The 27,711-nt window shown below is 41.4% G+C and overlaps 2 protein-coding genes across 4 annotated transcripts; both read right to left on the reverse strand.

Annotated features, from left to right (window-relative positions):
- Nucleotides 1–8,642: 8,642 nt before the first annotated feature.
- Nucleotides 8,643–15,751, reverse strand: msrb3 (methionine sulfoxide reductase B3). 3 transcript variants are annotated; one of them, XM_063905866.1, is made up of 8 exons: nucleotides 15,564–15,731; nucleotides 13,996–14,114; nucleotides 12,776–12,922; nucleotides 11,032–11,140; nucleotides 10,668–10,745; nucleotides 10,495–10,523; nucleotides 9,636–9,733; nucleotides 8,643–9,306 (listed from the first exon to the last, which is right to left on the reverse strand). In XM_063905866.1, the coding sequence occupies exons 3-8, from the start codon at nucleotides 12,849–12,851 to the stop codon at nucleotides 9,142–9,144; spliced, it is 555 nt and encodes a 184-aa protein (XP_063761936.1). In that variant the 5' UTR covers nucleotides 12,852–12,922; nucleotides 13,996–14,114; nucleotides 15,564–15,731; the 3' UTR covers nucleotides 8,643–9,141. The 3 variants fall into 3 exon arrangements, with proteins under 3 accessions (XP_063761936.1, XP_063761934.1, XP_063761935.1); XM_063905864.1 differs by lacking the exon at nucleotides 12,776–12,922 and having other exon boundaries at nucleotides 15,564–15,751; XM_063905865.1 differs by lacking the exon at nucleotides 13,996–14,114 and having other exon boundaries at nucleotides 15,564–15,746.
- An 852-nt stretch (nucleotides 15,752–16,603) lies between these two features.
- lemd3 (LEM domain containing 3) lies at nucleotides 16,604–27,525 on the reverse strand. Its single transcript, XM_063905737.1, has 13 exons — nucleotides 26,154–27,525; nucleotides 24,577–24,617; nucleotides 24,053–24,122; nucleotides 23,671–23,744; nucleotides 22,659–22,738; nucleotides 22,433–22,578; nucleotides 21,493–21,594; nucleotides 21,137–21,239; nucleotides 20,862–21,034; nucleotides 20,453–20,534; nucleotides 20,270–20,375; nucleotides 20,106–20,184; nucleotides 16,604–18,487 (listed from the first exon to the last, which is right to left on the reverse strand). The coding sequence occupies exons 1-13, from the start codon at nucleotides 27,487–27,489 to the stop codon at nucleotides 18,309–18,311; spliced, it is 2,571 nt and encodes an 856-aa protein (XP_063761807.1). The 5' UTR covers nucleotides 27,490–27,525; the 3' UTR covers nucleotides 16,604–18,308.
- Between the last annotated feature and the right edge of the window lie 186 nt (nucleotides 27,526–27,711).

Here is a 27,711-nt window from a genome sequence, read left to right on the forward strand (position 1 = left end):
AGAAGCAGTTATGGCTTATAGCTGCTGTTAGGCTAGCCTACTCATCAACAAGGACTTTTTCATTATAAAAGTAAACAATACATTAAGGTCACACTAGTTTTAGGAGTGATAACTAATAACTTAAACATCTGAAACTAACTTTAGCTTCATAAATAATTGTATGTGCTTGAAGAATTATTTTGCTAATAAAGTTTTCCTGAAAAAGATCAAGTGTAATTTATATATTTGGCTTAGGCTTTGTAGATACATTTATTTTTTGAAAATTAAAAAGCAGTAGTGAATTAAAATGTAAAATGTCCAAACTCTATGTGAAGAGTGCATTTTCAGGTGAATGGTTTTTTTTAAAAACGTTCTGCCTTTTTCAATAATCTTAATTCTTTTAGTTAGTTTGTATAACATATTGTCCCCAAACTATATCCCACCGTACACGCGTAGAGTATGCAAATGCAAGGATTTTATTACATATAAACCTGGATTTTAAATTCGAGTGGATATCCTTTAGTCTTCAAGCGTACCAAATAAATCAGGCTGAATTTTGGGAGATGTTTAAGAAACTATGCCCAGTGGATACACGAGTAGAATACTTTAAATTGGTAGAATGGTGCAGCCATAAAAAGTGTGTTGTAGCTTTGAAGCTCTCCGCCGTGGACGTGGAGTGAGATCAATTACACAAGAACAACAGACACAAAGAATAAAGTGCCTTACGTGGAGGACCTTTCCCACGGTCCTGCAGCCTGCTCTCACTGCACAACACTCACCGCTGAGAGCAAAAGTAACTTAATGCTCAGTTACAATCAGCCACATTCTGAGGGAAATCATTCAAATGTGTACAAAACATTTATTTTCATAACTTCCCCCCCGCCAGAGACAGTGGATTTATTGAGAGAATGTGTGGTTGATTCTTCGCTGGTATTCACTTCATTCATAAAAAAAAAAAACAGCTCCTGGACCCCCAAAGAAGGGGTTTCTGTGCAGACCCCTCCCCTTCAGACAGAGCGGCGTCAGCATCAAACCAATACAATCAATGGCTGCACAGATCCATTACCAGGGGGTGGTTTCACGCACACGTCTGTGCCTGGCACACAGCTCTGCTTGAGCACAATGAAACAAGGAAATAAATGTGTTATTGCAATGAAATGGAAAGCTTTGTGTGTGTTTCTGCGAACGAGTGGATACTGATTTGAGCAGCAGGGACACACAGAGGACTGTTCTGCAGTGACCTTTTACCTTCTTTGTTTTAAGTGCCCAAAAGATAAATTGAGAATTAAGTTTTATAATTAGTAACAGTTTATGGCAAAGTTCTTCTTAGAACTGTGGGAAATCTTACCAAGCCTCTACTCAATAAACAAGGATTTGATCACCTTTATCTTTGAGAGGAAAAAATGGAAATAGAAAATATTAATATATTTACTGACTGTTTATGGAATTTGCTAAGCGTTTTGTATAAATAAAACAGTGTATTGTTGATGTGCTTTTAAAGATCGTCTTCAGTAGGAACCAATGAGCAATGATCCGGGAGATACACACATTACTACCGAGGTGTTGGTATTTTCATACTATTCTTTTATTCTAACAAAGCTATGGAATAATGCTAGTCATATATTATAGTATCCTTATCCTTAGTTTTAGAAAAACATTTTCTTATGCTTCAATCGTTTGGACAATGTCTTGACTTTGTACATCTTATACTTGCATGATATACTCCTTCCTTTTTGAGAACTAGTGGTAATCGCAGCAAAAAAACACATTTGAATCCCTTTTCCATTTTTGTTTTTGAGTTTGACTGCAGCCTTTTTGCCACCCAGAGTCAGTTTTAACTGTTTCCCCTCCAGACATGTTCCTCCCAGGCTCCGTCAGAGCAGGAGCACATATGTGATGCATTTATGGTGGAGTATGCAAAGACGCCGTCTGCCAAAATTCAGACTCTTTAAGGAATTTTACTTCTATCTACTCTCAGATTACATTATTTTCCGACAGATTTTCGGGATCTCGCGCCCACAAGATTGTCCTTAAACCAATAAAATATACAGTTTCTCCCTCCTCAATGCTCAACCATTCCTGGAAGTCACTTAGCTCCTACTCTGATCTATAAATAGTCTCGGAGATTTTACATCGCAGTGACTTTTATATTGCGCCAGACGTCGTTACTCTTCACCTCTTTAAATGAACTTTACTTCACCTCAGATCTAGACACTACAGGCTCTTTCAGGATCCATGGCATGTTACATCAGATCTTCCACACTCATGACCTAGGTGCATCTGATAGCCATTGTTTAATGTTGGCAATGGGAAAAGATAAGAGGCAGGTCGAGACCCCCTCCTCCACCTTCTGCTGCTTGTCCTACCACCAAGAAGGCGGCCGCTCCAATGCAGTGGACGAGCATGAAGCAAGTGAAGCCAGGTCTCGTTCCCAGGATCCCGCTGACCTGCCCCCCCGCCGACCAGCTCCATGCAGACCTATGTTTGTCCACAAACACCGAGCAGCACACGGCCAACATCACACTGTGTGGTACACCAGATCTGATATCAGCAATAGAGACGGCCATCAATCTGCCAGTCAGTCAACAAATCACTGTATGTGGATTTAAGGTATATCACATATCAGTACTACCAACAGTAAGACAACAGTGTGAAGAATGCTGAGCTCATACTGTCTCTGAGTCTTTTTGTAGGATTAAATTTAACTTTAAATGAAACCACTTTTATGTTAAAATCTGTGTTTATCCAATGCTGTTTGGCGTATACAGGATGTCTGTTTCCTCAGCTTTATCCTTAGATAGCATAAGATCCAAATGTTCAGGAGGTTTTACCCGGAGCAGAATAACTCGCAGAGATCTCGTCCTTTCCGAAACAAAACACCTGTAAAATGAAAAACTAAATAAACCATTTTTATGTAAGAAATCACTGTTCTCCTTTTTTTGCTGCTAGTTCCTCAGATACATAAGATATGTTCAACAGGTTTTCACCAGGGGCTAGATTCTCCGAAAGTATAATCCTCTACAAAAGATATTCGGCAGGTGATAAATCTAAATCTAAGTGGCAAATCTGTTTGCTCAAACGTTTGCTCAGCTTGTTTCTCTAAAAAACCTAAGATCAAGAAGTTTGATGTATTAAATCATTCATTTGGTATAATTTGTAATAAAAAACAACAAATATTTAAAATGCATCACAAATATAATTTAACATTCAAATTAAAGTCAATTTATGACCTATTCTCGCAGACCCCCATAACTCCGAAGAAGTCAAAGGGAATACATCGCCACTGTAACCTTGATGACAATTACAGACTTCTGAAAAGTTGATGTTTTTTTGTTGACTATTTAACAATTCAATGTTACATATGATACTTTTGAGAGGTCTTGACTATAGACCTGATCTATAGAAGAAATAAAAAGAAAGTCCAGAAAGAAAATGATCTCTTTTTACCACAATTGTTAAATCATGTTAGGTTACAAAAAGTTGTTGAGAAAGAGTTTTGATTGACTCCAATGAGGTCTGCCTGGAGAAAGCAGTGCGACCCTTTTTCCGTGGACACACTGATCCTTTTTCAAACTGAAAATGCCGTTTTTTTCTATTTACATGTCGTCTCCAATTAAGATTAATTACTTAACCGGACTAGCACTCAAGTCCCTTCATTGCTTCCATGTTATTCTAATTTGGCCTCCTGTATAACCAGGCAGCTGACACTACTTAATTGCTCTGCGCCCTTTGACCGGAAGCGTTCACGTTCTAACCTTTTGTGTATGAAGTCAGTGCTTTAAATGGAGCTGAAACAGGAAGCTCAGGTTGACTACATTTTCTAAGTTGGAACTATACACCAACATGAGTTCTGAACCTCACAGTAGGGATTCTCCTTCACCCAAGGAGTGTTTTCTGTCACAAAATGGTGTGTTTACTTCCTTTGGGAGATACAGAGGAAAGCGATAGTGAAGGAAAAAAAAAAAACAGTGACCTTTAAGGCAGAGCTAATGACTCCAATGGATATGCTGTGGAATCCAGCCACCACACCCACAGAGGTCATATGCCACATAGCAACCAGGGATCTTTCTCAGCTCCCCAAAGAGAATACGGTGAAAAGGTGCTTTGAGATCTCATCATATTCAGATTATAAACAAAGATTTTCTCCACCTTTTTGAAGTAACTGTATGTTGCTGTGATGCTGATGTGCAGGTACACAAAAATGCTCATTGCGTGTAATTTTATGATCAGTTTTAAACAGAATCTCAAAAAGGCACTGAGCAGAACTTTGTCTTTTGTTTACAGTAATACCCGGCCATCTCCCATTAGGCACACTGGTGCAGACTGCTGCCAGGGAGAAGGCTCCATCTGCTGGCCTCAAGGCCCCCAGAGCCTCTCGATGTCCCTCCACAACATGAGACTGTTCATTCCACATACCCTGCAAATATTACAACTCTGCAGTCTGATAAAATATTTACATGTTAAGTTAATAATTGTAACTTCAAATCATTTGTATGTTTACTTTGATATTCCTGTAAACATGTTACTGGGCATTGTGTGTATGTTAATGTAAGAACACTGTGTTTACTCTTAAGGAAACATGCATTACAGCTACTTTTGCTTTTTTAAAAAAAGTGTTTACCATTATGGGACATGAGACTGGGACATTTCTCACTACATTTTGAAGTTAATAGTTCTGAATGTTGTTTCTGATCTGCATCAGGAGAACTGGGTGCAACTCACACCGAGATTAGCATCATTGAAAAATGAATTCCGTCTCCTTATTCATGCTAATGAGATTGCTGCATCGACACAGATGGTTTGCTGACGCTAGGTCAATTCTCATATGAACTCAAGGCAATAGGCTGACAAAAACTAAATCTCTTGCCGTCCCTTGAATTTAAGTCTACCTAATTTCAGGGTTGCAACGCATTTATGAAAGGGGCTACAGCGAGTAAAGAAATAGTGTCCAGATACACTAAGGGCTTTGAAGCTGCACTGAATATCTGTTCCAAACTTTATCCTTTGTGGTCAATCTGTTAGTCACGCCAGGTAAAAAGCCAGGAACACAAAAGTCATTAGGATTCATCCTCAGGGAACCATGAATCCCTTTGGAAAAAATAAAGATTTTGAGTAAAAACCTTTTTTAAAATTGTCACAACCCATCAGGTGCCCAATTGTTCAAACACTGCTATGATGGAACCAGAGTTAAACCTGTCAAAAGCAATAACACATCATCCAGCAACACACAGCCTTGGCCAATCAATTACATGCAAGAAACTGATGGATTATATTGCACCATGAAATGTGCAATCATCACAAAATGTTGCAAAAAAATACAAAAGGGATGTAGCTTTGATAACCTTTCAGAGTTGCACTCCTTTGTCGTGAGTGCGTTTTCGGGACAGGTCTTTCTTCTGAATGTCTGCAATGAAGTGTCCAGACCTGTCCAGGGTGTTTGAAGCTGGCTGAGATAGACTCAAGCCCACCCACCTTGAAATGAAATGACAAAGTGAAGATGCAGGAAATAAACATTTACATAATAGACCCAAAGAGACATTACTGCCTATATTTGTATATGTAGTCCTTTAAGTGACTGGATTGTACAAGCTAGATGTGTCAAATCAAACAATTCCCCAGGCTTTCTTCTTTTCATCCAGCAGGAACATTTAGCACACTTCAGAACAGATGATATTTTTCCTCTCTTATTTGATGTTAAAAGTCCAGAAAGCTCTCAAGGAAAATATTACTTTTCTTATGAAGATGCCTTAAGCAGGGAGGAAATGCTGCTCACTCTACAGGGCAGACACACAGAAGTGACAGCAGCAGCTGCTGCTAGAGTCTACTCACTTCAAAGCCAACAGGCTAGGTGTCTTTCTTTTCACATGCTCCAGGCGTGTCTCAACCAGCGGATGTTTAACTTTTCCCTAATCCACATTAAGAGTGTCCAGGTCATTGGTATCACTTTGGAACAACGCCTCCCCCCTTCCTGCATACACACATCCATGTATGTTCTACATGCCTGACCTCAGAACGGCTTTATGCAGAAGGGATGTTGCTATCTCTTCCAACACACTAAGCTTCAAATATAACCCATCCTTGATAATAATGAAATGCAATGTGTGAAAGACATGTTAACCTAAAAAAAAACCTAAAAAGAATATGTGAGAATGTCGAAAATAATATATTTCTGAGAGCACACTTAGCAAGACCCCATTGTCCTGCTAACCTAACGGAACTGCAAATGGCTGACGTCAAACAAGTTCTTAAAGAAGGAATGTGTCAGAAATATGGTGCATACTGTACAATGAAGCCTCCTCCTGTAACATACATGATTTAAATAAATATTATCTTATCTTTAACGTATCCTATCCCAAGAATCTCGCATATAAACACCCCGCGGCAGTGCTGTGCTAGCTGCTTGGCTATAGCTGCTAGCCTTTTGCAAATCTAAGCATGAAAGTGGTCAGCGTGTTTACTTAATTTTTCAAAGAATGTTTTTGAGGATTAAATCCCAAAATGCCATTTCTTTTTTGAACTCACCAATGAGTCTCTTATTAGCTGACACAGCACATCGATAAGTCTCGTCTTCATTTACGGCCTTGGTACCTGTGTAGCATGCGACACACTTCTCTTATTTAGTCAAACTTATACTTTAGTCAATTGTTATGCTGATAGTCTTATTATGCTTGCTTTTGACATATTTATATTATACAAATAAAAAATACTTATTTTATATATTCTCTGGGTAATAGTTTTACTGTATATTAGCATATTATGTATATTGTATTTTTTTACTCCTTTATTCTTATTAGTATATTAATATATGCACCATTAGATTCCAAAAACAATTGTGTGAATGCAAACCTACTTGGCAATAAAACTGATTCTGATATTATGAAACCAGGTAGGCTATTGAATTTTTCTACCACCCCTTAGATGATGCGTGGGTCCACGGCACCTACCACTCTGAGAAATGTTTTCCTTGGGCCTGTTTCTTGGTGAAAGGTTGTGCGATGGGTAGACTGGTTTCTGAGGATCTGGGTGGGAGTGGTGATGGTGGGGTGGATGGGTGAGGATGGCTGTGGGGAATGTGAAGAATGTGAGTGCAGACTCAAAGTCAACAAGGTCACTACGCAAACAGCAGCAACACTCACCAACCCAGACTGACATTATCTATAAGCTGCTCAGAGTCCGAGGGAAAGCAGCCTGTGTTGCCAAGGCGGAGACACATTATCTATTTTGCTCTGTTAGTAGTGGTAGTAAAGAGGGGGAGGTAGAGGAAGCTCAATTTCATTTATTTTGAGCTAGTGATGACTGTATTGTTGAGCAGAACGAACTATCTTCTTGGCAGATTGATCCTTATTTATAATGCATTTGGTTTGGTGTGAAATCCTCTTATCAAAGGTAAGTTTTTCAATTCGAGAGACATGATAATCTGCATGAACCAAGGAAGTACCAAATCTGGGGATCGAAGGATGGAAATACTAATACACTGCCTCAGTTTCCCACAGCCCTCAGGACAGAGAGTAGTACCGAACGGTCTGAGGACTTGTTGCTATTTCTATAAATAACTCTTGGGTGGCCTCATATCTCCTTTCTTCCCTGTGGCTGCCTTATAGCCTTGATCTACTCTCTTCCTCCAGATGTATGTTTGGAGGGAAAGGATTTTAGGATAGATGCCCCAGTAGCCCTGGTCAGTGTTACAGCATTGACATGTCTTTTTAAAGACTACCTGTCGTTCAGTCCCAGATTCTGTAAAGTCAACAGTGGGTACAAAGAGAAGATCCCGCAGCCCCCAGGTTTATAATTGATCCCTGAACTGCTTCTTCCGCTAAGTGCCCCCAAAACAGAACTTAAGGAATCTTTCCCCAGCCTTTCTTACTCATCTCATCTGTAAATAGATCATTTCCTCCTACCGATGCACCCCCAATGTTTGTGTGACCTCAGGACGGAGATGACATGTTGTAAAATGTTGGCGCTTTAAAATCATCCAGCTGTCCCTGACCCCTTCCCCACCACCCACGCTTTATACTGCCACTCTGCAGTCTAAACACACCTCACTTTAAAATATTCCTTATTGCATCCAGAACCTAAACGCTCTCATTGCTGAGGCTTAGCCATCAGCGTTTCCCACACTCAGCCCGTGAGCTACTGATGGGCTGATATCACACGCTGCATGGCGGCCCCACACGCCATACCTCCAACCTCTGTGACTCCCAGTGTTACTACTAGTAACACTAAGCTACTAGTCTCCAATAATAACTGGAAAACCCGGTACCCTAAAACAAGACCTTTCTTCTTTTGGAGTGGGGCAGTAAATAGAATAGTGCTCCTTTAATTTGTGCATGGCCACTTTTGTATTCTGTTTTTATCGCATGAGATGAAAACAAAGGCCAGTTTTGTTATCCCTTTTTGTTTCTGTGAACTTACTCAAATCTAGTAGCGGTTCATTGATTTGGCTTTTCCTTTTGCCTCTAGCATCAGTTGATTCGTTGGTATCAAAAGAGCATTTAACGGCTCATAATAAATAAAGCGCATCAGACTTACATTTATTTTTCACCCCTAGAACCCCAGAGTGGGACACCAGAACCGAAAAGAAACTAATGAGAACAATTTGAGCTGAGACTACTTTGAATACCTGCTTTTGAAACATGAAATAAGAAAGTCAGCATTTCTCCAGATTGTATTCATCCAGTAACTGTTTTATTGCAAGCTGTGAACACAAACGGAAAATATTTTCCACTGCAAAAAACTGAAGCGACAATTAAAGCAAGTGACCTGAAGGCCACAGTACTTTATTTGTCCACAAAAATCTGTCAAAGTATTCTCTGTCACTGCCTGTGTGAATATTGACCGGACCCTGTATAGACAAATACATTAAACCTACCTCTCAGTATCAAATATCACTTCAAAAATATACTCTAATAAAATATTTTAGAATACAAAAAAAGTTCTACAACTACACAGCACTTCATCCATGTTTAAATCAGCAGGCCAAATGCTACGACCTTGGAAATTAAAGAGTGTTAGGGGAAGCGAAGTTCCCTTTTCGGCGATCAGCTGTGTCTTTGTCTGCTTTGGAAGCTTGTGAAGGATTATACGTGGTCTGTGGCTGACGCCTGAGCACCTTTCTTATTCTCACAACATAAACACCTATACGTGAATCAAAAGCAGTGTCTCTCAGAGCTCTGTCTTCCCGTCGCTCGCAGAGCTGCTGGCTGCTCCACCCTCGGAGCTGGAGGCGGCGTCTTTTGGCTGGAAACCCAACGAGGCCGAGTTAATGCAGTATCTTTTTCCTGTGGGCTTTGGTCCATCATCAAACAGGTGTCCCAGGTGAGAACCACACTGAAATATAATGGGAAATATCGAGCTGAAGCTTTTTTTGGAGAACATGATTACAGGAGAAGCCTTTTGGGGTGGTGTCAAGAATGGCTGGCACATACGTTGATGACTAGATGACATTTTTTCATGGCTAAGGGGGGCTGCGTTATTGCACACAGGCCTAATAATGGTCTTAACATGATGCTATGCCCTGTAACTCCCTATCTCGACAATGCATGTGGGAGAATAGTGACCTGATACGAAGTAAAGTCAATTTTTTCTGCTGCTGCTTTGAATGTATTCTATCAGTTACTCTGTGCTGAAGGAGTCCACATCGGATGTGTTCAGTGTACCTGGCTGCAGGTGGCCTCCACTCTGTGCATCCCGTAGGAGAAATCATCCGTCACAGTTATGGACTCCTCCTTCATGAGGTCAAAGAAAGACGGCCAACCTGAAAGCATGACGGTGTCGTGTTAGGAACAGTTCAGCAGACAGGAGGACAGACATGCAGCACTGGTCGTACATTGTGTGTCTGATTTAAAGACCAAATTAAACCTCTTGATTTTTTTGGTTCACACTTGGGTCAAGACATGCGTATGCTTGACTTTCACTCCCTCACAGGAACCCTACCTCATCCCTGAGGAGTAACACACACACTGTTAGAGCCAAAGGTTATTGGAAGCAAGACTGTGATGTTTGTGCCCCCTGCTGACTGACTGCTTTCTTGTCTCAGACTGTTATACAAAGCTCAGCATATTCACAACAAACTGCCAGCAATTTATGAGTCCTCATGTAGTCTTCAGTGATGTATTATGTCGAATGCTTCCTTGTTTCTGGTTTTAAATCTTTATCTTTGTTGATGTTTAAATAGAAGCTAATAGGATATGTTTATGTATATATTTTTTACTTCACAACTTTACACTCACATTTTTGGTTACCAAGATATGAGACCACAGAGAGCAGTACAAAACATGTCTGTTCCTACAATAATAAATCAATGCACTGCAAATAATGGTGCAGAAAAGCAGATGCAGCCACTGAAGTCCACTGCCTATCCCTGATCCACGGTGCACTTCATGCTTTAACTAAGACGTGCTGTACTATATTATATAAAGTTTTAAAAATAGGCTCCAGGGATGCAACCTGCTCAATTCATAATTAAACCCAGGGAAGACGCAGGGAAGAGATGTGTGCAACCGTGTTTCAACATACCTGATCCTGAGTCAAATTTAGTGGCCGAGCTATAAAAGGAAACACAAATATAGTTCTGTTCATTTCATTGTCTCATCTGACATTGTTTTATTGTAAAGATGTCTCCCAACGTGTCTCCCAATATGCAGTTTTTCCATTAAACTGCATATTTTCTAGCACAAATATACACTTACTTGAACAGCGCGCTGCCGCAGACCACACAGGTGTAGGTCCCCTCATCTTTATTATGAGTGAAGCCTCCAGTGAAGGCACTGTGGGAAACAGATGTATTAGTGAACTTAAAGGGCTCCACATGATGAACAGTTGTTTTGTTTCCAATATTTTGGGTGATTTTACGGCTTAAAGCAGATTCTGGGCCAGGATTTGTAACCAAATGTACAATCAGTGCACATTTGAACTATCTGTCTTTGAACGTGACATAAAAACTTGCGAACATCGAATGGCACGTGGGAATATGTACCAATATGTAGTTTGTCATCAAAAATGTAGCCATAAATAAGCCATGTCACTTTAATGAAAAGGTGTTTATGGTCCTACCTCTCAGTTCCTCTCTCCTGGGTCACATGGTATTGCGCCGGAGTGAGGCGCTTCTTCAGCTCCTCCTTAGGGAAGCTCACGGGCCATGTCTTCTTCGTTCTACATGCTCCTGAGGGGACAAAGTGGGACAAAACTAAATAAGTATCCACGTCTTTTGATGGCAAAAAGAAACCATCTCATGCTAAAAACAACCGTTTCCTGTCTCAGCGACATATTGCTTTCATGTGTCAGTGCCAGCTTTTCAGGACACACTCGATATTGTGGTTAAGGTCTTGATGAGTACATTTAAAAGCCATTCCTTAGCTCCAATATCAATGTCTGAACACGCTCACTGCTCCATAATGAACTTTAATTCTGCAAGGGTAATTGATGCAGATTGTGCTGGGCCAAACATAATAAAACAGCTTAGTTTTGTCGAATAAAAGAACCTATTAGGAATGAAACATTCAGAACATTAAAGTGCAAAGTTAAACAAAAACACAAGAGTTAGTGCGTGCAAGCTGCAAGGAAGCAAAGCGTGGGTCATATTTATTGTTCTGTTAGCATGTGTAGTAGCATGTGCGGAGAGCTACACACTCAACAGAGGAGGAGATATATATATATATTTAAAACTAAAAGAAAATACCTAGCTGAATTTTCACCACCAATTGCTCTAATGTTTGCATGGTTAAAAATACTGGTATACACAAAAGCAGAAAGCCTTTGTGGATTGCTATGGTTGGAAGGACTTTTTAGAAAAAACATTTTACATTGAGAACTCCACTGAGTATCTCTTATAATAACTATTTACTTTCATAAATATAGGCATACCACTTTGGAAGATTTGAAATGCCTAAAAAAAAAACCCTATTCAAACCTATTGAAAAATGTATGATTTGTTCCTATTGCGATTTTTAATTGAATGCCATAATGAAATCAAACCACACTTCAGTGTTATCCAGCAAAGAGCAGTGTAGTACTGCCAATGCTAATAACGAAACACAGTTTTTATGAAGAGAAAAGGGAGCTTTTTCAGTTTTCTTCAAAGCCCTTTGTAGGGCAAACTGCAAAATAAGCAAAGCCTTTCAGAACCTTTCCCTGAAAGATGGACTCTTTTTTTCCCCAAAACAAATTCTAAGTACTAACTGAGAATTCAAACCTCCTCAAAACTCCTTTTTCTAGGCTGTGATTTGATTTGAATGTCACATGGAGGATTCATGTCACACTGAATCGTTGTCGTTAAAAAATAGCTGTGAGTTATTTGTATTCTAAGACCTATTTTGTATTTATTTGGACGTGAATGCATACATAAAAAAGCAGATACATCTTATTATCGGTAATGTAATGGGTTAGGTGTATTACATTCCACTTCTTTTATAATATATTTTATTATATTTCATTGTTTTTCATATCTTATATACAGATAATAAGATATATTAAAGCAGACTTTTAATTTAGGCAATATCTGATCGAAGAATGAGTAAATAAGACTAAGAATCTGACCAAGTACCGTGACGTTTTGATACCCCCTGCTTCCAATACTGTTACCTAACAAGAATTGAGTTCCAGTAGGAGCTCTCAAGAGCCGTTTACTGCAAAGATTTGATGGGCATTCCCAGAGGGGGCCGATCAAATGTGAGAAAAGAACTAGAAGCGCTGTGAACACACGTACACTGGGACAGTAAAGACATGCGGACACACCAGCCGGCTGTTAAGGCTTTAGAGAGGCAGAGCACAGCAGGCACACAGCACCCAGTCAGTGGACCTGAGGGAAGACTGCAGGGCCTCAGAGCCACAGGCTGACTCTTGGTTATTAGATGCAGCAGGTTGAAGCCCGACATGGCTGCTGGAGAGAGGTGCTCCACCAGTAGAACCAAACCACCTCACAGCAGGGCTACAACCAAGATCTAGGCTGGATGAAGGGGAGCAGACAAGAGGGAGAAACAACACAGGTTAACATGATGAACAGCATTCGAGACAAGATGAGGAAGTCAGGATCCGTTTGGGATTCCAGCTGTTAATGAAGACTTTGAAGGACATTGGTTAACAGGCATGGACACACAGTGATATCCTATGCTGCATGGATGACTCATTCCTTCAATGAAACATCAATCCAGTCACCTTGAATAAAGGAAATACCCAATGAAAGACATCCTTGAGAGTGATACAGAAGTCTACGGAAGAGCATTAGGGCCCAAAGTGGGTTTTTTTCGGTCGACTTTTGGTCAGATCTCAAACAAACAAAAATCTCATGTGGCCCCGATCCTTTTCCATACAAGTCCCCAGATTTTGTGTTTGCTGAAAACTTGATAGTTAATTTTAATCATACAGTATGTCCATATTGTGCTTCACCCTCGAGCTCAGTCTTAACCAAAATAAATTGCAAACAACATCTGAAGATACTCAGTCATTTCTGGCTTTAAACATCTGAGGAGCAGATACATTATTATTAGGGACGAACGATACACACAAGTCACCGTTTGGAACAAAAGGAGGCTTTTTAAAAATGTATTTGATCAAAGGAGAACGTTTATTAATGCTCACTTTTAATATGAGTAGTTTAAGATGTGGATGCTGAAGCATGATTTTAGTTTTGAAGTGGGCAAGTGAAGGTCCTTAACACCAAATTAGGAAACAATGCTTTAGTTTCTTCCGTCTATTAAATAAATGACTACACCAAGGTTTTGCAGAGGAAGAATTGAAAAGAATGCACTGCATGTTTGGACATAAACGCAACTTGGAGGCCCTGTTCAGAGATTCAAATGTATCACCACAGACTGACCCCTGATACACAAAACTGACACTGAAACTTAAAGAGAGAAGCAAAAATGTGAGGCAGTGTTTCAGCTGACACGGAGGGAAAGGAGCAGAGAGTAAAAAAGACAGACAGAGCGAGAGAGAGAGAGAGAGAGAGAGAGAGAGAGAGAGAGAAAGCCAACAGTCGCACCGGGACACGTTAATACAGGAGCTAACAGGTTACTCTACCTAGAAGAGCAGCAGGCAGTGCAGGGTGGCAGACTGAGTGGCTGCCTTGCCCAAGGGCGTGATGCAAGGCCACGAAAAGCCCACGTCTGAGGAGGGCGGCCATGAGACAAACAGTCACACTGAAGAGAGAAAGAGGGAGAGAAAGACGTAGAGAAAGAGAGGCACAGCTGATGAATTACAAGTTTGTGTTTACATCAGTTTCCCACCCTCCACTGCTCGCTTGCTTGAGTTAAAGATTTTACTTATCAAACAGTTACGATTTGACATTTGATTTAATAATAGGCAAAGAACAGTGCCAGTTTCGTCCACAGAGTAAAAAAAAACACCAATATGTTCAAGTCAGTCGAACATACTCCATACCCAGTAATGAAAATATTCAGGTGCTAGTAAGGGCCCCACAGCTAAAGTCACGAAGGGCCAAAGGGCTTGGTTTTTTAACACTGAGCAACAACAAATACTTTGTTAACTAGTGTGAAAATTCCTGACATTTTCGGCTGATAAAACTGAAAGACGGATCGTTTGGGGGGAAAGAAAAAGCAGAAAAAAGTAGCTTTTGGTCAGTTTCATTAGTGTATTGTATTTTTTGTTTTATTTAACCCTCATATTTTCTGCTGTTGTCCTTTTTGTTCAAGGCAAAGTCAATATGTCATAGTTTAAAATGGTCAATTCACTCTTTTCAATTCTGTTGTAGAAGAGATAAACTAAGGACGTTGTGCAAGCTTCTACCACTAGATGTCAGTTGTGTTGTGTAGCAAGTCGGTTTGAAATATATGATGATAAGTAGATAAGCCTTTTTTATGGCACAAATTAAAACCATACATCAAGGCCTGTTGGCTGTAACTCAATTGAACATAGCAAACTCTAGTATGCCTCTAAATATACTTTTGACATCATCACAGAACATGAAATATACGGTTAAACATTAGCCAATTTAGTTTTTGACTTAAGGTAGATTTGTTGTTGTTTCCTTGGATATTCTTTGTAATTTAATTGAAAGACTAGTTATGCATCCGTTCAATTTGACACAAGACAGGGTATGTTTACAAGTAATTGTAAACCCACCTTCAATAACGTTGTTTTTTTAAACGTTATACAAATACAAATTAGGAGATACTACCGGCTTCATTTTCCGAACTGCCGAGTCACATTACAGCTTGATATCTAACCTAACCTGAATCAAAAGTGCGCCATATTGGAACAGAGGGTGTGTTGTCATGGAGGTTTCTATCCGAGCCAGGAGCTCCATTCTTGGGCTGGTCTACAGACTGGTGTTACGTAGGCTAATGTTACCTTGGGATAAGTCAAAGTTATTGTACTATATTTGGGTCTGTTTGCAAACTGCCGCCTGTCTGTGACTACGTTTTGCTTGCTAATAAAGTAGCCTTTACAAGTAACCTGTATTTAAACTATGTTTATAAGTCTTTTCTGGAATTGACGATGTTATTCTTGTTAGCTTTACGTCATGTTTTGAGCTGCTACATCCCAATAAAGCACATTTTCGTCACGGTTTAGCTAACGGTGACTATCTTACCGTAAATGACTGCACATAATTCAAAGCTTACATTTACCTGAGAGAAGAAGCAGCAGCAGCAAGACAGTGTGGATGGTGAAGCTTCGTTTCGCCAGCGTTAACTAGCAGTGTCAGATCTGCACATAAAATGGATCAGACACTGGCTAGCGAGGCTAACAGTAGACCAACAGGCTGTGTGTGTGTGTGTTACTGAATAACTGAGTGCCTGCACATCTCCAATTATGGCCAGGACCCCAGCCTCGTCACAGGGTGATGTAACCTGATTACAAACAAAACAGCCAACTCGCACTCACTCATCTCATTTAACTCGGAAAACCCTTCCTCTAACACCAGTGAAACAACTTAACATGGCCTACTCAATGTTAATGATATATACAAATATGACTTTTATTTGGCTGACTATTTTAGCTTTAGTTGTTTGGCAGATATGTTTGTAGGCCTATAGATAGGAGAGTTGGTTGGAGTTAAATACAGCAAAAATATCAGAGCCAAAAGAATGAAGTTTTGGGGGTATACAAAAACTAGTAACACCTTTAACTGAGGTACGTATTTAGGAATTTGACGCTTTTATTTAAAACTTGAGATATTTTGTATATTAAAAACTCAAAACAGCTTTGTCATAGAGTAAATGCTAAAGCACAGGCTGCATCTAGAATGTTCCTGACCCACGTGTGCACATAAAACCAGCACAACAAGCACAATTTAAAAACTCCTAATAAACCTTTAATTTGAACTGTTTGTACAAGTGACAAATTACATTAAAACGTCTGTGTCTTCTTAAATGTCTGTAGTATTGTACACCTCCCTCCCTCTGGCTAGCAGGTTAGGGATACTCCGAACATACAATGCAATGGAAATAAAGCTGCATATAATAGTACATGTTACAGTTATATCAATGTACAGTGTTTACATAAAATACAGAGGAAAAGAATGCTTTCGTTTAGGATGCATTTAAAAAGGTGATGCACAAGGCTGGAGGAGTGCCATCACGTGTAACCAACGTTTACATTCAGCCTCGTTAGTCAGTGTGGGCTGAGACGTACAAAAATAGATTACAGTGATGCACTATCGACTTGCTTATTTCAGAAAGTGTTCACTTTATTTTGTCATTTTACACATCCTGACAATTGTTTGGAAGTGGATGTAAGGTCGACCCTCGAAAGAAAAGTTATGACACGTGTGTAACTGGTCTAGTGACATTAAAATAGTACATCACCACAGCTGATTTAAAAAAATAATAATAAATAGAGAGAAGCATTTGGTTTAATATCAAAGTAAACTGCTACAAAATACCAAAATCTGAAGATGTCAAACTCTACCAAAATTACATCTATGGCAGGCCTTACTCACCCTTTAAACAGTTTAATCATTTCTTAAATCCAGTACATTCTCCAGCAATGCAGTGCCAGTCTTTATCTTTTTTTTAAAAAGCACAAATTTAAGGCACAGTTGGGTTGTTTTTGAACATTTGAAATGTGCATTTGTACAATTTCACACTGCAAACACTGAATCCAACTTTCAATACACTGCATTTAAAAAAAAATTACATCTGTCTGTCAACTTTTCTGAATACACAGGTGCTGTAAGAACACACAAGCAACCAGGAATCCGTAATTCAGTACAGTCTCCTTACAGGGGGGGTGGAATATTAGGGATTAAAAGGTGTCGACATCCTCACAGTACTCCTGATAAGAGAGTGGTAGCATCATTACAATATGGCTGATTTGATCAAAGAAGAAGTGACAGCATCAGGTTTTATCATGAACAAAAAAACATCCGTCTCACTTGACGAGCAGATTGTAAACTGGACATGAAACATCCTGTGCTCCTCTGGTCTGTCTGTCTGTCTGTCGCTCACACACACACCCACACACACACACTTACACGCAGAGATGACAGCACTTGCTCAGAACAGGTTTGGAAATACAAGGGGACACACTAACAGTGAAAATGACCCAACTTGAAAGAGGTAAATAATAAACATAATTAAAAAAAAACAAGAATAATTTGGGAATATATTGGATTATATCTGGAGAAGAAAGCTTCAGGTGACTGTTAACACTCCCTGATTATGTCACAGCACTCAAAAGTTGGATGCTTAAACAAAATCAAAGACAAAAGGGAAGAGAAAAAGGCCATACATGGAATACAACACAGAGGCTGAGTCAGCATCGCCACAGTTACCCCCGCTCTGCTATGGGTGCTGCTGTAGCCTCTGGATACAGATGTGAGCAGCAAGAGAAATTTGAGCTTATGGTTTGCTTTTAATACAGAGGATGTAATAAAGCTTGCACCAGCATTCACATGTATTTACAGCACAGCCTCTACAAGTCTGTCCATGCCTTTCTCGCTTGACTAAATAATAATAATAATAATAATCAGAATAATAACAGGGAACATCATCGAGAACACAACACCCACACTGTGCTGTTACTGAAAGCTTACATACATGCAGCCATTTCCAAATGAACTCCATCATGACGTCAGTTAGACTGTGGAAGAGAAGGAGGGAGGGTTGGAGTCTCTGCACACATCTTAAATATCCCAGAAGAACTTTGCTTCCTTAGTTGAATTCATGACATTTTAATACAAAGATTATTGAAAAACAAACACTGCACTGAACTTCTCTTGCGATCCCATGATGGGAAAAAAAAAAAAAAAGCTCTCCCGAGACAACAGACTGGAGTCTTCCCCGTTTAAAAAGCAGTGAAGGAGTAGCAGCAGACTGGTGCTGTCATGCTGGGAGGGCACAGAGGAGATCGGTTATATCAAATGCTGTTTCTCATGAGAAGCCTGAAGAGTTGGCGGCGCCGCGGTGATGCAGGCGCGGCATAGTGTTCATGGTGCCTGTGGTGTTCAGGTGGAGGCTGGAGGCCTTCAGAGGCGTGCTGCAGCCCTGGGCCTGCGGGAAGCGCTGGTGGTATCGGTCCAAACGCAGATACTTCACAGTCACCAGCTTACCTGTTGAAGCAAAAGCAGGAGCCTATCACTGACCAATCACTGCACTGCCCTTCAATAGATGGCTATAATATTTTTTGACCCAGGAGTAGGCATCGTAACGGCGACCTCTAGAAAAAGTCAATGGGATTTCATAATATTGCAGGAAATAAGCTCTGTGGCAGACATGTTTATGATACTTGCACGTTTTTGTTCATCTGGATATTCCCCACACATTAACAACACTATCATTTATAAAGAGTAATTCAATAGCCAAAAGGTAAAGCGCTAAAGATAAGGCTATAAACAAACTACATGACGCTCACACAGCTGGGCGTCACTACCGCTAAGACAAAAGCGGACATGTGATGGCGTTTAATCCGACGGGTTTTTATGTCGTTAAACAATGTGTTGAAATTTCACCAACCTTATATCAAGCCAAAAACTCACTCAAAAAAACGTTAGCTTTGAGACAGTAGTTAGGGCTGCTCGATTATGGAGAAAATCATAATCACGATTATTTTGGTCAATATTGAAATCACGATTATTCAAACGATTATTTTGAAGTTTGAAAACACAGTGCATTTATTCAGCATTTCTCTCCAAAACAAACCTCACTGTAACTGAGAATTTTTAAAATTCCCCTTAAAAAGATAAGCCTACTACACAAAATGAACTTTCCAGACAAGAGTACTTGTTCTACCCTTTTTGTCGATCTAACGGGGCTGCCCTCCCTCTGCCACTTTCCACTCGCGCTGTTTTTTGAATACTGCGGGTCACCACACACACACAACTCGCATCCTTCCCTTTACAGCTGCTTTGAGAGCCAGTCAGCAGGGCCGCGTTGAATGCTTTGGGGGAGGGACTGAATTGCGCATGCGCGTCTCTTTCAGAAATCTCTAGGCCTACCATAGACAACGGAAAATGCCAAATTAATCGTTTCAACTCGATTATATCAGTTTGGAGATTAGTTTGACCCAAAAATCGAAATCACGATCAAAATTCGATTGCACAGCCCTAATACAGGGGAACCGAAAGTGCTACAAGGCTAACTCATTTCCAGGTTTTAGGACTTATTCCTGCACCACTCTGTCCATTATATCTCAGAGGGGGAGAAACGTCTCAACCAGCGAGTCTGAAGCTACTGTCGTTTCCTCAAATCCTCCAGTAAACATACTGTCAGTACTTTTAGCTGCTAACTGATGCAGATGGAAATCGTGAGTGTGAAAGAGCACCTTAATGGTGATTACATACTCCTGCATCCGTGCCCTTAATAATACTGAGAAAATGTGGAGGTTTTTTTCATCATACGTAGTGCCAAAGAGGTTCTGATGTTGGTTTGAAGGTTTAGCAGTTTAGCACTTTATAAATAGATAGATATACAGGGAATACCAAGGTCTTTTTAGTACTACATCTTTCAAGGCTCGCAGAAAGCTGAGTTGTTACAAGCTGGAGGAGAAACACTGCAGACTGATTTTGCAAGGGGGATTCATCACAACGCAACACGAGACAGATTGCCTGTCATGTTAAGATGATGCAGCAGTTTTAAGTGGTGCATCGTCTGAGAAAAGGACCTGGTACCAAAGGCGAGACTAGTCGAGCTAAACCACACAGTGGAAATGACACACGAGAGGGGACTTACCATCAAACCAGGAGCCGTGAAGTGCCTTGAAGGCTCTCCCTGAGTGCTCTGCAGAAAGACACTTGACGTAGACGCAGCCCTGTGGAGAGAGCAAGAAGCAGGGAGTGACATCACTGCCGCGGACAGATCAGAGGTTTGACTTCACATCGTAAGACAGCACTTACCTCTCTGGAGTTCTTGTCAACAGCGATGTGGACGATACCGTCGTTGTCGTTGCACTTCTCCAGGATGGCCTCGTGGATGGCTAGATCCCAGTTCTCCCCAACCTCCCTGAAAACACGAAGAGGTTACAAACCGGAAGTTCATTTCTTCAGTGGGTCAAACCAGCAGCAGAGCCAGATACTCACATGATCGGGTCAAACATGTTTCTGATCTTTAGACATGGAGTCAGGCTGTTGGGAGGGGAATTTCTCCGGTCCAGAGGGAAAGCTGAAGAGGAGAGACAAATCTTTGATTAGTGTATCAGAACACACAGCATCAGTGAACATGGACGAATCCCAGTGAGGGTCTCGGATCTGATTAAGTTCACAACGCTCAATTTCGAATACTTAAAACAGGCTTCACCTGCGCTTGCTTTTGATTGGTTCACAGGCACAAGCCTACTACAGCGTCAGCGCAAGAGATCAATGGCAAATGCGGCATGGACGATTACGTACGAGTTACAATTAAGAAGAAGGTTGTTTACGAGACATTTCGTACCGGGAGGACGACGATAGTTTGAAATGCTCAGTGAGGCTAAGAGACAAAATGTGTTACCTTTTCCCTGCCAGACTTTAGAGTTCATGGTCTTGTCACAACTGAGAGACGGCTGGATCCACCTCCAGACCAGGAAGTCGGCTCCCCCGATCCTCTGAGTCTCTTTCCGAATCCTGGACTCGTTGGCTGCGAGGAACTTCTCAGCCCGCTCCCAAATCTTCTTCATTTTCTTTCTGTAGAACATTACAGTTTTTTAAACGCCTGATAAATAATTACGCGCTGAAATCTGTATTCTGATACAGAAGTTGAAGCTGTGGGAGTGTTGTGTTACTGACCGGTCCTGAGGCTGAACCAGGGAGTCTCTGACGTGGGGGATGGGCAGGTACGGCTGCAGGTCCTGATTCTCTTGGCAAGAATCACTGTGGCTTCTCAACACATCTAATCAACAACAATAGGAAGAAGGATAAAAGCATGAGAAATCACCAGGACATACAAATAAATAGATAATGTTTTGTGTATATCATTTAATGTCTTTATGTCTAAGTAGTCATTAAATCATAATGTGACTAGTTACAAAGCCAATAGTTTCATCAGTTTTTCAGTGCGTTCAGTCTTAACTTATATAACGTTTTCCCAATCTGTGTGTGAATACTTGCTGTAGTCAGTGTGGTGCGTGCATGTTGTTCCTTACCGATGATCCTCTCCACCATGTCGTACATCTGCCGGGTCTCCTCCTCCTCTCTCCTCCAGCGGTACCTCATGTAGCACACCACGCTCCACACACAGCCCACCACTGCATGGACACACACAGGATCCACAGATTAAAGACAGAGCAACTAAATAATGCTTACACTGCGGATTAGTGGAACAAATGAGTGACTACGCTGATGTTTCCACTGGTTCTGCCACCACAGGGAGATCTATGATTGGTCTATGATAACACCAGTATACCGTTACAACCCACAGCTTCATTAACATCCACTGGTATTATCAAAAAGACACAAACAATTCCTCCCTCAATGGATTTAGCCATGTGGCCCTGATCTGGACACAGGGTTTGGAAAAAGGATGGATGAGTTTATAATTCAAATACTAACAGATGGTTAAGCCCCTTTTTAGTCCATTCCTTGGTTCTGTCTTTGATGTTTTGGAAAACGTGTTGAATGTGTGAGATAAAAGGTCCGACAGTGCATTTACATATTTTATCTCCTTGAAATCTGAAAAAAACCTAAGATAAAATGTTAGGAAAGTCAGCAGACCAGAATAATTGATAAAAGTATTGAACATGTGTCATGAGGAAAATCATTTGAGTTAAAAAGATCTGACTTTTCCATGTTTACCAAATAAACAGATACTTGTGTTTCTCAATGTAGTTTTAGTTGTTTTATGTTAAAATGATCTAAAAAGAATCATGAAAAACAAAGTCCTTTTTGTTTTCTTATTCTTTACTTTATTTACAAGCCAAACCCGGTTCTTCAAACTGTCTTTTAGTGACACTCAGTCATCTTTGGTGACTCTGGCCAGACGACTGTATCAGGTGTTGAAACACTTATCAATCTAATCTATTTATCTGTGATCTACACTGCACAGTTCAGCTCCTGCTGTTGTTAATGACCTGTGGCTTAACTCACCGACTGCAATGAGGGAGACTCTGCTGATGACGGTGAGGAAGGCTCGGCGGAAGCGGCATGTGAAGGGCATCTTGGGATGCGAGGACTCCAGCCGAGAGATCTCAGACACATCAGTCAGAGGATCGTCAGCGACCTGCCCCGTCAGCCTGCGCACACACATGCAGAGTGAGTAAATATGTCCCATTACAGGCTTGTGATCAGCATGAGTATGGATATCTCTTGTTACCTGATCCCAACATCCTGGCCTGTCCGGATGATCCACTCCAGAGAGGTCTCAATGAAGCCATCGAACTCCTGATTCTGAGCCTGAGGGAGGAACACACAGCACCGATAAGAGGAAGAGTACAAATCTGTTTCCACATGTGGGGCTTAGGTCAGCTTTCCCTCTCATAACGCTCCATGCTCTCTTTGATTCCTTATTAGCCCTGCATTCGCTGAGAGGAAACACCACTTTCGCTTGCGTCATAGTCAAAGTGTGAATGGTGCACACCTGGTAGCTGAACCTAAGTTGCAGAGACACACAGGCAGAGGAAATGTGGAAAAAACGTCTTGGTTGAGACCTTGTGTTATAAATGGTTTGTGTATACAATTGTGTTGCTGTGTGGATATGTTTTCTTTGGAGTGAAAACCAATCTCCCTATGGGGCAAGATCTATCATCTGGAGCGAAAATAGAAAAGTGATGCTACAAGTATTTTGTTTAAACTGTGCCTCCTTTTCTCTCCACTGTAATTCAGCACCACGCTCATATCCTGCCTTCAGACTCAACTTTTTAAAATCTAAAGAAAAAGACGTAAAACACACTATTGTAGTGATTCAAAGCAACCCTTAAAAGACAAGCTCACATATATTCAAATTTTGAGACTTTCAAGGCCATCATGGAGCCCAAACCTGGTTGTGTAGTGTGAAATATGTGACAGAAGTGGCTGCTTACACTGCGGCTTAGTGGAACAAATGAGTGACTACGCTGATGTTTCCACTGGTTCTGCAGCCATAGGGAGATCTATGATTGGTCTATGATAATACCAGTATACCGTTACAACCCACAGCTTCCTTAACATCCACTGGTATTATCAAAAAGACACAAACAATTCCTCCCTCAATGGATTTAACCCTGTGGCCCTGATCTGGACACAGGGTTTGGAAAAAGGATGGATGAGTTTATAATTCAAATATTAGTGTGTAGGGTGAAATATGTGACAGTTAGACAGACAGCAGTTTCAGATGCGTGTGAACGTACCCGGAGATACGTAGCTGCCTCGGCCATGGACAGACTCCGGTTTAGATGCTGCTGGTCTCCACAGTCATACTGACCTACAATCACAATACATAACACACAGTCAGTGAAGAAACACACAATAAATATTGATTATGTAGCCATAAGCACTTTTTATAACCACACTGAGCTGTATGGCCTGCAGTTCCCAGTATATTTTAAATGTATCATATTAAAGCTGCTTTCCCATGCTCTGTCTGATTGATAAATCTCTTGCTCATTTGAAAATGTAATTTCCTTAAACCTTGTGCACATCATATAGCGTATAAATGCTTTAATGTCCTTCGTATAGCTCGTTGTTCAGTCAGTGAGCGGCCACACAGTGTAGTGCAGAGTTAATAGCTACCAGCGACTTGGGCCAGGTGGTCATGCAGGTTGAGCAGCAGCTTGAGGATCAGGTCCTTCTCCGTCTTGTTCTGCAAACAATAAATACAAATCACAGTTTTAATGTTTTATGAATGAAAGTTATGAGAGGTTTGGATAATACAGGCAGTGGCTGCAGAAAGAATGAGAATAAGCACCAGAACGTATTGAAGGAACGCACTTCGCCAACCTTTCTTCACAAAAGACACACTTAAATAACTGTCAAAAACTGAACACTCAAATGTTCACCTGCATATGTGTCAGGGGGCTGCACTGTGTTATGAACGTAGTATACTGTATCGGTTTAGGTACCCAACCCAGGTTGGAAGCAAGGTGGGTAGCACTGCTTCTGGGACAGTTTACTTTAGCCCAGGAACTCATTAACAAAGGAGAACTATCTACCTTATTCCAGGATTACGGTTGACATTACACTTCCTGTTCTCGATATGTTGAACACAAACGTCGCCTGAAAGCACTTAAAGGTGGGGTGTCAGAGAATATACTTACATACAACTCGTCAAACTGGCTGCCAAAAGGGTGGCTCTTAACTGCAATAAAAGAGAGGGAGGAGGAAACATTAGCACTCAAACGCTAAATCTAGCACAGCACACATTTAAAAAGCTGGTGTAGTAGAAGGAAAAACTTGGTGTTTTACAATAGGACGGCACGTTTGGAGACTGTGGAATGTGAATGTAGTTCAGACATCACTTGTGAGTCAGTGTCTGGACATGAAAGCTCACCACATCAGGAAGGCCCTTGGAGCACTGCTACCGCACTACATTGATCATAACCGTCATTAATTAATTCACGGCTGAATCATAGGGAGTGAGGGGGACTTTCAGTAAAGCTTTAAAAAATGGTTGTGAGTTTGAAATATATTGCGTACAAATGGTACATGATCCACTATCTACATACATGATGCTCCTACTTAATGCTGAAGGAAACGTGATATATGATAATATGGCTGTTTATTTATACTGCAAATTGAACCAAATGATTGATAAATTAAGGGTGCAATGTGGAGTTTTCTCCGTTTGAGTTAATATTCGTTGTATTTCAACTAAAAACACAGAACATTGTGAGAAAACTGGCAGAAAGGTGCATTTTTGAGCATGTGCACAACATTTTGTCATGTGCAAATAATTCCAGATTCTAAAAAGATCCATTTTTTAAAACTTTAACCTGTATTTTAATTTAGCCATGTGAGCATTACTACTATTGGTTAACATTACCTTTGGTTTGCATTACTGGTAATCATCGGTAGGAAGTTCGCACACCAAGCTGACACCCTGGAAGTCTGCACTTAGTGTGTTTAAGAGTCCTTGTATACTTGTTGAATTGTAGATTTGGGCAACACTTGGCACCGTCAGACTTCCTGTGGACTCGCTCTTTAAGTTGTTTAAGTGCAGGAAAGTCTAGACATTTGTATTTGTCCATAGATCAAGGAAGACGGTGTAAGTTTGGGATACTAAAGATGGTAAACTGCTTCATTACAAACACAACAGAAACAGCACCGTCTACAGTGTGTTTGGCGCCAGAATTGGAAACACATTTCTTAAAGAGTTATGGAAAATGTTCCTGTCAGATATCTGGCTCTGGCAATTATGAAGGAAATCTAGTGAGTGATTGCATCTGCAGGCAGAATAGATTTAAAACAGGATTGTGCACAGTGATCTATGTTTGCCTTACGTTTGTAATTAAAATACCGTCACTGGTTACAAGAGTCAAAGACCTGGGAGTAACATAAAAAGTGATCTTTTGCAGGCTGATGTCTTGTCAAGGAACAAGCTGTGGGAGCAGAAATGTGTGTCCTCTGTGCTGAAACTACTTTAAATGCATGGTACTAGACTGAATCTGTTTTGTTTTAGCATTTCTTCAGATATACAATTTGATCATTGTTGTAAGTGCCACTAGGCTTAGATGTGAGGTGTTCAGCTGCTCTGTTTACACAGAACACACTCTTTCAATTATTGTCACACAACCCCTGTGGAGAGGAGGCCACCTGTTGTAAGAGCTATACATACTTTATACTCAGGGGATAAACAATGGACAAGCTTAAATTGCTCATGTTGTCAGATACTTACTGACTTCATCCACCTCCGAGGACCCAGAGCCCCTCATCCTGAGGTACATGAGGCCCAGCAGCAGAAAGAAGAGGCAGGCTGCTGTGAGCAGGAACATGGACAGGTAGTGAGCACTAAAGCTTCCAGAGGAGGCCACCTCCTCCCTCTTAAACTGCTGGAGCAGCTCATCCTCCGGCACAGACAGCTTCTGCTTCAGCATCGCTTGGCTGTATGAGTGGTTGGGAGCAGTGTGGTTGGAGTGGTTGCTCCTGTAGGTCTGGGACAGACTGCTGTAGTTGGAGAAGCGCGGTCTCAACCCAATGGCGAACCTACTGCTTCTGTAAGCTCCGTCCTCCCCGTCGACGTGGTTGTTTTTGCCGGTCTCTCCTCCATGGTTCTCGGCGAGGGACACGTATATGGTCTTCCTGGGAGAAACGGTGTGGCTCCGCAAGCCTCCCGGCGTGTCTGAATCCCTTCTCTTCCCCTCGCCTCCCTCCCCCTCCTCCCTCCGGTTCCCGACCATATTTAAACCCTCAGGCGGGTTAACCTGTCTGGCTGCCCCTCCTGTCTGGGACCCTCGGCCCACTACGTGGTAAGCAAACTCCGCTTTGGTGTGGCTCCGTCTCACGTTAGGCTCCAACCTCTCCCGCTGCTGGTCTCCGACACCAGGGCCCCCAACCTCCTCCTCGTCCGAGTCTGAGTAATCCCCAGCTAGCTTGCTAGTGTTTAAGTGAGACGCCCCACAGCCATTTAAAGAGCGAGAGTTTTTCTCTTTTTCCCCCTCATTATCATCGTCGTCCCCCGATTCGTCGTAATCCCGCCCTTCCGCCTCAGGGCTCGATCTGGCCCGGACTCCCCAGCCCAGCAAGACTCCCCTCTGTCTGCCCGGACCCGGGGAAGAATTGTTGCTATTTAGCGTAGCGCCATACTGACTCTTGGTAGCTACACTCGGTGTTGTCGGCCTTATCATCGGATGTTGTGGAAACCCAGGGCTCCTGTCTGCCCTTCTGCTTTGATTGAGGCCTTTTCTTTTCAGTGGAGTTTCAGCGTCAGACTCGTCGGAACTGAAGCCCAGGACGGAGGACTTCCTGCCCGGTCTCCTGCTGGAGCTCAGGTGCGTGACGTCATGGCTGGCTGGCCTGGATCCCGCCGTGTTGCCTCCACCGCTGCTGCTGTGGATGGCCCCGCTGTTACGGGTTTTACCGGCTCTGGAACCTCGCTGCTGTTGCTCCTCGCGAAGCTTCTTCAATTTCTTCAGATAAACCGGGCGAGTGTTTTCGGTAACCGGCCCTGGAGTGAAACCAAAGCGCTTTAATTCGGAGAAAAGCTCCTCATCCGTTAACTGCGTTGACGCCATCTTGGACCAAACTCTCGGAGATGGTTTCAAAAGGAAATGACGTAGGGTGAAGTGGTAGTAGACCAACTGTGCTGCGTTCAAAGCATGTTGTTTATAAATCATAATGTTTCTACTCCTATTTATGGCGAATGTCTAAAGTTATAAAACCCCATATATTCTTTATATTTTATAATTAAGATTGAACGTGTGTTTTGTAAATGGTGTTACTTGGATGTATATTTT

The sequence above is a fragment of the Eleginops maclovinus genome, chromosome 17, assembly GCF_036324505.1.
Source record: "Eleginops maclovinus isolate JMC-PN-2008 ecotype Puerto Natales chromosome 17, JC_Emac_rtc_rv5, whole genome shotgun sequence".
In the NCBI taxonomy this organism is placed as follows: domain Eukaryota; kingdom Metazoa; phylum Chordata; class Actinopteri; order Perciformes; family Eleginopidae; genus Eleginops; species Eleginops maclovinus.

What these genes read in the sequence shown, in the direction of transcription:
- msrb3 (XM_063905864.1), bottom strand. Translation starts at nt 14,098, where the DNA reads ATGGCCGCCCTCCTCAGACGTGGGCTTTTCGTGGCCTTGCATCACGCC. An exon ending in ACTGCCTGCTGCTCTTCTAG is followed by an intron (nt 11,141 to 13,995) that starts GTAGAGTAACCT and finishes TTGTCCCCTCAG; the next exon opens with GAGCATGTAGAACGAAGAAG. An exon ending in CAGGAGAGAGGAACTGAGAG is followed by an intron (nt 10,746 to 11,031) that starts GTAGGACCATAA and finishes TGTTTCCCACAG; the next exon opens with TGCCTTCACTGGAGGCTTCA.
- lemd3 (XM_063905737.1), bottom strand. Translation starts at nt 27,489, where the DNA reads ATGGCGTCAACGCAGTTAACGGATGAGGAGCTTTTCTCCGAATTAAAG. An exon ending in AGGCAGCTACGTATCTCCGG is followed by an intron (nt 22,739 to 23,670) that starts GTACGTTCACAC and finishes TTCCTCCCTCAG; the next exon opens with GCTCAGAATCAGGAGTTCGA. An exon ending in AACATGTTTGACCCGATCAT is followed by an intron (nt 20,376 to 20,452) that starts GTGAGTATCTGG and finishes TCGTGTTTTCAG; the next exon opens with GGAGGTTGGGGAGAACTGGG.